Source organism: Thamnophis sirtalis, unplaced genomic scaffold (assembly GCF_051295495.1).
Source record: "Thamnophis sirtalis isolate CommonGarterSnake01/CBP01778 unplaced genomic scaffold, rThaSir2_p1.2 scaffold_5, whole genome shotgun sequence".
NCBI classification, from domain to species: Eukaryota; Metazoa; Chordata; class Lepidosauria; order Squamata; family Natricidae; genus Thamnophis; species Thamnophis sirtalis.
The window spans coordinates 105101793-105114181 of NW_028261385.1; the positions used below are offsets into that span (position 1 = coordinate 105101793).

Below are 12389 nucleotides of genomic sequence, written 5' to 3' on the forward strand. Positions count from 1 at the left end.
TCCTTCAACACCAAGCAATCATTCAAGATCAATGTATGATGACATTACATAACTCTCAATTTCCCAGTTGCTTTCCTGCTTTCTCACAGTGTGTTTTGAATATACACTTCTCTTCCTATTAGATTGTGTGCTGTGATCTAGATCCTGCAAGAATTCCTTGAAATCACTTTGATCAAGAAACAAAGCAGCATCCTAATATTCAGGATATCTTTTCCTCAGGAGGATTTAAAGTAAATGAGAGTATAATAACTTTAAGATAATAAGCAAAGAAGGTAATAAGCAAGATAAAAATTGGGAAAATGGGATGTTGAGTTGAGTTTTGGATGATTACTTACTACACTGCTAGAGTTTCAGATGTATAAAGAAGATGTTTTCCCCCTCTGGTAAGATCTGGCATTTCTACAGCAGTTTTAAATTATCAAATAATTGCGTAGAAGTCCAGAAGTCTTAAAGTTGAGAAGGTTGAACATCCCTGTTATATGGATTGTTGCAGAAGTGGAAATGGGGTAAAGAAAATGGAAACTTATGGCTACTGTTTGGCTTGAGGTCTAGATCAATGGTTCCCAAACTTGGCAACTTTAAGACTTGTGGCTTAAAGTTGCCAAGTTTGGGAACCACTAGTCTAGATGATAATATGTTTGTTAGTCTTGACGTGAGTTTCATTTCTTTACATCTCAATAAGCACTGACTACATTCCCAGGAGCAGACCTGCAAAGGCAACCAGTTTGATCTACTTGTTATGTCACCACAAACTAGAAGACTGTACATTCTGGTGCTGCATTAGGCATGAAAGCCAGTTGGGTAACTTTGGTCCAGTCACTCTTCCTCAGCCCAACTCACCCCACAGAGTTGTTGTTGCAGGGAAATTAGGGAAAGGAAGAAGTATCACGTATGGTTGCAGACTTGCGCTATCTAAAAGTATAATAACGACAGGATAAAAAAAATCTAATCTAATCTAATTAATCTAATCTAGTCTAATCATCCATTATGTTCTATGCAAACATGAATATCCACATACATGGGATGGGAGGTTTTCTTCAGAAACTATTTGCAAGAGACCAAGAACTCATTCCGAGGCAGGATTACACTACTATCTTAACCCCACCAATGAACAGCAGTGTCACACATAGTGGGATATATAAATATAGCTTCCCCCCCCTCCACACCTTTATTCTAATTCTGCATTCAATATTCAAACCTTGTCAGGTCATTAAGTTTGAGTACTTTCCCTGGGGCAGTGTTTGAGCTGTAAAATACTTTGGCTTTGGGCTGTTTGAGCATTATAATTAAACCTTAGATTTTTATCAAAGCTAAAAGATGACAGCAGTAGATAAAAACACAACTCCCTCTGAACAATTCATAGTTGAATGACTGTTGTGTCAACACTCTGTAAATGCTATTGAGAAATGACATACAGAGCACCACATTCCTTAGCCAGCCCTTCTGTCTTGTTTTCTTTGAAAAGAAAAAGAAAAGAAAAAGCAAGTGTAACAGCTAGTTGTTCACGAAATTTGGTTTTAAAACCATGACTGGCCTTCCTGGTAGAATTCACATTTAGGTAGGTCTTAAATTTAAGTCCACAACCCAAAGCTAGCAACAGCAGGCAAAGGAGGGTATACATTTGGCAACCATACCCTGTGGAATCAGTTTGGGTTTAAGATACCGATTAAAAGATTGAGCCTTGGTAACCTGAAAGGTCCATCACATTTACAAAGCCATTAAATGCTATTCATAACTAGGGGTAAAACACATAACTTTCTACCCTCGTGCCTTTGGACATCTTGATTTTCATTGCTTGACATCAGGGATGTCAAACTCAATGTCCTGGGGTCAGATCCGGCCTGTGGGGTACTTAGATCTGGTCACCAGGGCCACCCTGGAAACAGCAGTGCCTCTACCAGTGTAAGCAGGCTGGTGAGCTCCGTTTTCAGCTACAATGGCCTCCTGCAACCCCCTGCCAGTAAAAATGGAGCTCAAGAGAGCACCACCCAACCTCCATTTTTGCTGGCAGAGGGTTGCAGGAAGCCGTCGCAGCTAAAAATGGAGCTCAGCAGCCTGTTTTCACTGGCAGAGCATTCTGGCCACTACAGGCACCCCCGACACAAGTGACATCGACCTGGCCATGCCCACCGCAGCCATGCCACTCGGGGCCCCTGAGGTCAAACACAACCCTGATGCAGCCCTCAATGAAATTGAGTTTGACACCCCTACTTTACATCATTTCCTCAACCAGCCCTTTACGGCAAAGCAACTGAAGCCATTGTTTTGCCTAGGAAAGCTCTAGGTTTGATTTGCAGCATCTTCCTGCAAAATGAGAAAACATCATTTCAGATAGACAATTGGTAATTAGTTGGGCCAAGAGTTTGCCTTGCCATGAGGCTGCTTTCTCTGGCAGCGTAATGGCCATCACCACAGTTTAAAATGCCCTCCTGTCATTAACATGCTGGAGAGTTTGAGACATAGTACAGTCTGTCCTATCGCTACTATAGGACAAACAGAAAACACTTGTTTTAAGTGGTGCTCATTAAGGAACTGCATACCACCTTGACATTAGAGTTGGTTTAATCATCTCCCCCAACTTTATGTTGGAATATTTATTTTTGTGTTTGGTGCCTCCACCCTAACAAAATTTGTTACAAGATGTCCTGCATCTCTAATGTCCTCTTTCTTATAAATCTTCCCAGAATAACTAGGTGTATACAAATTCCAATTCGTTTTTATAGCCTATTGGCTGAAAAGAAAGGCAAGTCCTGTTTTGCCTTCAGCAAACATTTTCAGCAATGAGGCTTGGACCAAGTATTTGCCTTTGATAAGTAATGGTGAAAGTTGCTCCTCCAAAATCCCTCAAGGCCACTACTGGATGTTCAATCTCACATCTCCTTGCCTCATAGGTGGCATAGCATCCACATTGATGTATTTATGGGAGGTTTTGCTGGCCCTTGAGTTTCATACTTAATCTGTCAACTTGGGCTTTCATTTTAGGCTAATCATTGAGGTGATTCATTTCTATGCATTTTAAGTATAAAGAGCTGATGTCAGCTTCTGCTTTGCTCTCGCTTCAGCTGCCATGAAATGGGGAGGGAGGGCATGGTATTTGGGAGGGGTTACTCATTGTGCTGGAGGAAGGTTCTGGAGTTCACCGACTGATCCGACTACGCATGCGTGGGTGTTTCCCGCCAGGACTAACGGCACCGACATTCCATCTTCGTGATGCCTTTTGAAGTTATCTCACACCTGACACTTGGAAGAATTATGATTGGACTGGGACTATGATGCCAAGAGGGTGGGGAATGGGCTATTCTATATATCAATCGCTTTCGCGCCTAAATAATCAGACTTCGCTACGCTACGCCTTTAATCATTCTTAATTAGTAAAAGTACACTTGATTTCCACACATGGAGTCTCGTGGTCTTTCTTTCCTAATTAATTAATGGACAGGAGCTGACAGCTGGTCTATCAGGCTGTACCCTTTGGTGGTGGGTTGGATGTACTTGATATGTTCTTGAGTGTAGACTGTATGTAGATTTTATTAAGAACATAAGAAATGTTGTGCAGATTTGCAACAAAGTGTTTCACTCCACATTACTTGGAAGGATCTCAGCACTGGGTCACTTGACAAAGAAAAAACAAGCCATGTTTTCTCAGGTTTTGTGCGTATATACATTTCCTCCTGCCAGTGGTTCTCCTAGCTTGCCATTTCTTTAAAAAAATTGAAGTCTAAGGTCAAGTTTTGTTGCTGCCTTCCTCCTCCTGGCACATTTGATAATGACAAATCTAGAGTCCCACTTTCAGCATACAGCTTTTTGGTTCATTTCTGGTTCATTTAGCCTAGCTGTCTCAACTCTCTTGACCTGTAGATGTCCTGGGAGGGTGCAAGATGGAGAAGACAATTCAGTCTTTTCTGCTGCTAAGCGGTGTTAAGCAAGAATGTGACAGGAGCTGTTGACCATGAATCAATCAGAATTATTTAGAATCCTGGCTTAGAGTCAGATGTAAAATGCAAAACATGAGGTCAGGAAAGGACAATTTTCTCTCTCTCTCAAGAATTCTATTTCTTCAAAAGTAATGTGTTGAATCCCTGAGGCTAGAGGGGACTATGACTAAAATTAATGGTGGTAGGGCCACTGATTCTCTTTCCAGCATGCCTGTTTATTTCTTTATAAAAATTTGTCTTCTGCTCCCCACACAGTGGACTGGCATGAAGGTACAGATAGACATCTGTCTGTTCTCCACAAATTGAGGAGACCGTGAATATGGTCTCATCCGGTGGTGGGATTCAGCCATTTTGCACCACTTCAGGAAACTGGTTGTTAACTTTCTGAGCAGTTTGGTAAACTGGTTGTTTGAAGAAATAATTAGGGCAGAGAACCAATTGTTAAATTACTTGAATCCCACCATTGGCCTGATCTATAAATCAAATAATACATGAGAACATTCTATAAAATTCACAAACATTCCAAGTTATCCTTAGTTACTATTAGGTTACGGTTGCTTGAGAACTTCTCAGTGGATTTACAAAACTCACAAGCAGATGTAGTTTTTTATCAGGATTCAGCTATCTCCTTTTCCTGGGTATGCCATTAACTTCCACTCTGCCCTTGGAGTTACACTCCTCTCAATTGCCAGCTCATTCTCTGTCCACTACAGATGATGGTTCTTACTTGTTTGCTTGCAGGAAGAGAAGGAAGTCTGTGATGCTTTGAAATAATACTTTTGCAAACTTTACCTCTCTCTAAGCCAAAATGAAATGTCTGAGTTTTATCTACATAGCTTCCGGTTTGCTCGTAGGGTCATTTTTCGTCCTCCGGAGCCTTCAGGGAAGCTCCTGAAGCCTCCAGAGAGCCTCCAGGGGAGGCTTTTTTCGCCCTCCCCAGGCTCCTATAAAGCCTCTGGAGCCTGGGGAGTGCAAAGAATGGCTTTAAAAAAGGCTGAACTCTGCTTGCCAGCACGCGCATACACACTGGCCAGCTGACAGGGCAATGCATCGCATGCCCTGACAAATGGTTCCGCGTGCCACCTATGGCATGCGTGCCATAGGTTTACCATCCCGGTACTATACTATACTATATCAGTCAATTCCTTGCCAGAGTTTAATCTGCCCATCCAGTCTGGTGAATGAGAGAGGATTTGTTGCTGCTTCCTTATCACTTTAAAATGCACCGGATGTGGTCCTTTTCTAGACTGGTTCCCCCCTAATAGAATATCTGCGCCCCTTCCTCCCCCTGAGATATGCATGCCTCCTGCCAGTGTTTTAAAACTAGGCAAAGGCATTTTCATGCCAGCAAGCACCTGGTTCTTACTTTGTTTATTTTATGGTTGCCTCGAATGATATTTATAAATTGTTTATTGATGCTTCACATGAATGTCATTAACATAATATCTCCAGTCATAACCATTACAAAAACAGGTGAAAGAAAACTGGCTTATGCTGGAAATATATGTGCTATCCTACTGATGCTATTAATTTAATGGCTTTATTATATATTTACAGTATACAGTGTACAGTGCTTAGTATCTTACTGTAGCTTTCCTTTGCTCTACAAACCTGTGAAGGTGAAAAATGCACACCATGGTCAAAAAGTTACTTTTTCATCACTGTTGAAACTCTGAACTGTCTTAGTATAAGGCAATTGTTCAATGAGAATTACCTTTAGAAGCCTTAAGATAAAGGTAAAGGTAAAGGTTCCGCTCGCACGTATTGCTAGTCGTTCCCAAATTTGGGAGTGGTGCTTATCTCCGTTTCAAAGTTGAAGAGCCAGTGCCTGCGTGGTCATGTGGCTGGCATGACTAAATGCTGAAGGCACATGGAATGCTGTTACCTTCCCACTAAAGGTGGTCCCTATTTTTCTGCTTGCATTTTTTACATGCTTTCAAACTGCTGGTTGGCAGAAGCTGGGACAAGTAATGGACGCTCACTACGTTACGTGGCGCTAGGAATTCAAACCGCTGAACTGCCGACCTTTCTGATTGACAAGTTCAGTGTCTTAGCCACTGAGCCACCGCGTCCCTTATTATTAGAAGCCTTATGTACTAGGAATTGAGGCTAAGGAACACATTGTCTATTACTTACTTGAGCAATGCTTGATTTGTATTTTCTGTGGAGGCAAAAATTACCAGTAAAGAATACTGTCAACAATTAAAAACTATTTAGCAAGACTTTGCCATATTTTCTATCTGATTCTTTAATCCATCAATGGGTTCATAATAACAGGTGCTTAACATCTTCCTGGGTGTTAGTGAAACTAAACTCTTCCATAACTTTGAGTAGGAGTATTATTACTGTAATGTCACAATATAATGCTCCAAAGATATTCTCATTCCAAGCCATTATCTTATTTATGAGGCCATTAATGATTAAAAACAAAAGGTAACACCTTCCATTCTAAATATATACTTGCACATTTGTCCGAGTCTTTAGACCCATATATCCTGATGGAACAACATTTTTCTCTGAGAGCAGACTTCTTCAGCGTGATTCCTTTTAAAGATAGTTGGACTCTAACTTCCATAGTTTATAGTCAGCATGATTAGTTAAAATAATAATCCAGCTAAACTTGGTTGGAGTGATGGGGAACTGAAATGCCACACAGTTTGAGGGCATCAGGTTGTGCTAGAGCAGGGGTCTCCAAACTTGGCAGCTTTAAGATTTGTGTACTTCAACTTCCAGAAAGCCAGTCACGCTGGCTGAGGAATTCTGGGAGTTGAAGTCCACAAGTCTTAAAGTTGCTAAGTTTGGAGTCCCCTGCATTAGAAGGTTTTAGGAATGAAGCAGAGCAACCGCACCCAAATCTTAAAAGGTTACTAAGGATAAAATACTGAGTCTGTAAGCCAGCCTACATGGCAGTGGGAATAGGGCGAGAATCACCTGGGTTCTAATTCCCAAGGTAAAAGTCACCGAGTGACTTTGGCGCATCCATGGCTTTTCACCTGCATCAGTTCCACGAGCCAATGAATGGAAGAATCCCCAAGCAAATGGAACTTCATCTCCGGAAAGAAGAAACACAAAAGTTATGAGTAGAAAGCATAGACCAAATAAAAAAGTTTAAGTGGCCTTAGTGTACATCATGTTCTCAAGTGGGGGAAAAGTACCCCAAGAGTGAGCACTAGACCTACTCCACATGCGATGGCTCATCTGACAGATCAAAATGGCTATGCAATCATGCTGTGTCGCTTCCCTGTGTACTCTATTATTCATTTCTTCACATCGCTTGCAATACCCCACAAGATACCAGGAACATAACTCTCCTTACAGAGATTCTCTTTCAGTCTTTCTTCTGCGTCATTTCTCCACCCCTCATCCCTTCAATTACTCTCACTGAAGTGTGCAATTGCTTCTCGGCCTACCTGAAACCACACTCAGAATGAATGTATGCACCACAAACTATCATAGATCAATGTTAAATAATTGAGGGATGTTCCCATGACTATTTAATGAAAGGTGTTTTGTTTCCAGAGGCAAGAACATGTAACTTAGTGGTGCAGGGAAGATTTCACTCAGTGTTTTGGCTGAAATGAGAAGATGTGGCTTCTTGACAGACTATAATACAATGGAATGGAAATAGACGATTAGAAGCACCTAACTTGTTTTCACAGTTAAAGTACTGGTATCTTATGGTTCATGCAAAAAGGAAAAACGACAAGAAAGCTCTTGCTCTGCTCCTTATTAAACATGGTACAAAATAGAAAAATCATAAATTGCAATAAGGTAACCAATCTGCTTTCCCCATCTGTCCCTACAGTACACAATCCATGGCAGTATGGATCCTGGCATCCATTGTAAACAGCAGAGAAATGGAAGGAGTTTACAGAATGGCAACTAAAAATAAAAAAGGACGAAAATCTCACTGCTAAATGATCAAAAATGATCAAAATTCTCAAGATTCCTTGTATTATATTTAACAGGACATATTCTGAACATTGTACAAAAGAAAGTGCTGTCTCAAAATAGATTATGGTGCATTTATAAATGTGACTGCCCCATTCTTTGACCAGGCAATTAAAGTAAATGTTCGCCAACCATTGCCTCTTCCAATATCTCACTTGATTCTGAATTTACTCTGAGACACTAAACGCTCTGCATACTTATATCACCAAATAGATGATCTCATTAGTCTACATCATTTTGACAGACCCAGTCTGGACCAAATAAGTAGCAGTACAGATAGGATAAACAATCTGGTTCCATTTGAGACAGTGGCAGATTCTAGTACTGTTCCGCAAAGCTAAATACATTAAATATCAATATCTTTAAGAAGCTCACAATATGTATTTTGATTTACACCAACAGGTTTGCATAAAAAATGCTCCTCAGTCCATTATTCTGCTCACGTGTTACTATATCCCAAATAAAGTGAAGCAGTGTAATGTCTCATCTCAAAGTCATATTCTGCAGCTTCATTAATGACTATCAAGCCAACGAAGAAAGATGTTCAATCCTTTACTTCATTGGGAATTCTTATGAGGGCACTTTTAAAGGAAAGATAAAGACAGATAAAGTCATCCATGCAGATTTCGTGGAATTCTATGGAGATAGTTTGTCCACCTAGCTGTTCAAAAGCATGCAACTGCGACTAGATGAATAGGTACCACTTTGGTGGGAAGGTAACTGAATTCTGTACGCCTTTAACCTATAGTCATAACCACAGAAATGGTCTTTGGACAACACTGTCTCCTTTGGCCGAGAAATGGAGATGAGCAGGAAAACAACTGACAGGAAAATCTTTACCTTTTTTTTCAATCTTAAATTTGCCATTGCCCTCTTCCAGAACAACCTTATTTCCCAATCGTACCCACAGCCATGGAATTCCCTAGTGGGTTCCAATCCAGATATTCACTAGGCTCAATCCTGCTTAACAAATTCAGTGTTGGCCTTTCCAGGTGGACCATACAGGAAAAACATCCAGATTAGCTAATTCTATTTTATCTTGCAATAATATAATCTTGCAAGCCTAATAGTACCAATCTCCCACTGTGTCTTTTACAACTTGATAAGTTAGGGAAGGTTCCTTTCTGAGTTTCTTTCTCCTCCCATTATGCAGCTGGAGAGAGAAATGGATCATTCCATTTCTACGTATGGAATGATCAGATAAGAGAGGTGGATGCCTCTCTTATCTGATCATTCCATAAGTAGAAATTTTTGGGAAATTGATTGTCCCATGAATAACTCTGTAGATGAAGGGCTTTATAGGTGACAACCAGCATCTTGAATTCCATCTGGAAACACACTAGGAGTAGATGCAGTCCATGGAATCATGAAATGTACCAAGGTGCATCCATAAATTGCCATCATGTTTTGGGCTTTCTGGATGTTCTACAAGGGCAGCCTCATGTAAAGTGCATTGCAGTCATTCATTTGGTAGTTGACTATGGCATGAACGACTACAAGCAGTGCCTCTCAGTCCACAAAAGGCCACCATTGGCATTCAAGATTAAGTTGGCAAAAGCCCTGCCAATCACAGCGACCACTTGCTCATCCAGCATGAGCCCCCAAAACAAACAAACAAACAAACAAACAAACAAACAAATCTGGAAAAGATGGTCCTTTATTAGAGAATCAGCAGGACTCAATTTCTCCAAAGGGCCAGTCTTCAACCCTTCTTGAGCCATATCCTGTAGCTTTCGCTCCCAAATCTCAGATGTGTAAATGCTGCTAGCTCTTTTGCTTAGAACCCTGAAAAATGTACACCACACAGGCTTAGCGGCATTGCCATGCAGCAATTAATTCACACGTGGCAGTTTCACTTAAGAAGCTTAAGTGATTAAAGGAGGTCATCAACATATTTTTTTCATGACAAGCTGGGACTGAACAAACACACAAAGCATAAAAAGAAAGACACTTGATCTTCTACTCTCGTGTGACTGCCCTCTTCTCTCTGTGTCCCACCACAGTGTTCGGAAAAGGGGTGGAAGCGTGTGCTTGGCTGCCTGTGGCACAGAATACAGCCTTGTCTGCCTTTCAGGCAGCAGGTGCACTCAAGCTGCACTTGCTGAGATCTGGTTACAGCTTCTCCTCTGCCCAGGTATTTACCCTGCTCCCGATGGGAGAGGGGGGAAGGGTTTAAAAGTGTTTCCCCTTCCAGGTATAACTTGCAGGTGTGACCAGTCTTTTCTCCCCAAACTAAGGAAGGAGCTATAAAAATTGTGCGCGCGCACACAGCCTTTGGTGGACGCCTTTCGCCAGCCTTCTCTCTGCGCGCGCTCCTAGAAACTCCCTTTTCACCTTAAACTCAGTAACTCTCGGCACGTCTCCCCCCCCGACCTGCCTTCAGGATCTGAAGTGTCCTGGGTTGGACCCACCTCTTCTGTTGCAACAAGTTGGTTTCGTCAAGTTTTCTGGCCCAGGATTTCTCTCCGCGTATTCTGTGGAGGAGCGCAGCCCAGAGCCTAGGGAAAAAACCGCGGTCTCCGGGCAGCAGCATCCCCATCGCTGGGCAGGCTCAGTCTCTGCAGCGCATCCCCGAAGGGACGGTCCTTGTCGTCGTCTTCCTCCTCCTCTTTCTCTCCTTAGTCCCCGTCCTCCCCCGCTCTGCCCAGTTGGAGGCCAGCTCCAGTCTGGTCTGAAGACAGATGAGTCTGCAGCCGACAGAGTCCGAAGCGGGGGATGGCGGTTGCAACATCTGGCTACTGAGCGAGGCCGGTACCTGGCTGAGTCCCATGAACAGGATCCGAGGGACAACCTGCCGGGGAGGAACCGAGAGGAGAAGGAGGAGAAGAAGAAAGGCAGGCAGGCCCGCCCAGCGCGACAGAAGGTTTTTGTTGGCGTTTAAAGAGTCTCGGAAAGAGGTTTGGGACGAAAGTATTTTTTGAGCTGTGGAATTATAGCTTGCCTTCTTCGGGACTCCTTGATTATTCATTTAAATTGTGATCTGTTAAAAAGACTCCTACATCGCAAGTAAACCCATTCCAACTGATATGCCCAGACAGTGAAGGTACCCCTTCCTTTTAGAAACCATGTGGTTAGCAGAATTATTTTTCAATATTTAGTGAGTAGCCTTCCCAAGTAGACTAGTTTTTTTTAAATTGTTTGCATTCCAGCAAGGGGGGTTTCTCCATGAAACTATGTTTTCTATATTGTAAAGATCATGAAGAAAAGGCAAATACACGTGTACTGGGATAATGATGCAGGATCCAATCTAGGTCAATCACGGGGACCAGAGGTTTAGTCTTCCGAGCTTTGGGGCTCATGCTGGACCACATCCTCAGGGTACTTCTCTCTCATCACACATTCTGGTGGAGCCCTGAAGATGGGCTCCAGCATGATTCCAAAATCTCAGAAGACTAAACCTCTGGTCCCCGTGATTGACCCAGATTGGATCCTGCATTATTAAGAGAACTATTTGGATAAATAGTGATTAAGACACCAGGCTAGAAACTGGAAAACTGGGAGTTTTAGCCCTTCCTTAGGCAAAAAGCCAGCTGGGTGAACTTGGGCCAGTCACTTCCTTTCAACCCTAGAAAGGAGACAAGGGCAAACTACTTCTGAGTAGGAGTCAACAATGACTCCAGAGCAACGCTTCCATGCCAAAAAGGATTATTAAGAATTGTGGTCAAAGTGCAGTCTCTCACAAGCCACAAACTCTATTCTTGGTGACTGTATGGTACATCCGGTTTTCAGCCCTGATGGTCCCATCCAAGCTCTGACTATCCCTCCTTATTCTCCAAGTCCAAAGGAATCCCTCTAGGGTTCTGACATCACAGAAAGAGGGGTTATGAATCCCTTCCCATTTTGGGAAGACCAAGGCCAGCCAGGTAAATGTTGCCACTTGGAAATGAATCCTAGTTTTGACACTGCAGGACTGAATGGCACCATTTTTATAGAAAAAGCCAAGATAGATTAAGGTGGGACTTCATTTGCTCATGGCATCAGCTGACTTCAGCCATTGGGACTTTCAGAACTGCTGATCAGGAAAGACCCACCTTGAGTTTTGATTTAAGATGAGTGCGAAAACTGTTATAGATCTCATAACAATATTTGTACTGGAGAGAAAAGGCTATGAACAAAGAACAACAAGGATGTGCTGATTAACAGGTCGCCTGCTTAACTCAAAGCATTTATGAGAAACACTAAACCTGCTAGCACACAGTTGTGTTTACTTGGCAGAAAAAAGATACAAAGGAAGCTTGTTTTCTTGAGAAGTCCATAATTTCTATGGAAGATTTTTTTTTTTTAGCAAAGGTGACTTTTTGGTCACTCAGATCATTCAAACAGAGCCCAAAGGGAAGAAAAGTTTGCCTTCTCCTTGAAGTATTTATACCTGGAAATGTAACTAATCTCCACTGGCCACTTCTTTCTTCACAGACTCTTGAGCTGTTCCATGGTAAGTTGAAAGACAACCAAGAAGCTTTTGCGTCAAGATCCTTCATTACGTAAGATTTGTTGAACCACTCA

General features: G+C 42.1%; 1 protein-coding gene across 1 annotated transcript in view; it reads right to left on the minus strand.

Annotated features, from left to right (window-relative positions):
- The window catches only part of LOC106554113 (transient receptor potential cation channel subfamily V member 6), an 87185-nt gene extending 76278 nt beyond the window's left edge, over positions 1 to 10907 (minus strand). The window contains exon 1 of the mRNA XM_087716399.1: positions 10298 to 10907. Within this exon, the coding sequence (XP_087572525.1) occupies positions 10298 to 10425 (128 nt within the window). The 5' untranslated portion in view covers positions 10426 to 10907. The remainder of the gene's footprint in view (positions 1 to 10297) is intronic.
- Between the last annotated feature and the right edge of the window lie 1482 nt (positions 10908 to 12389).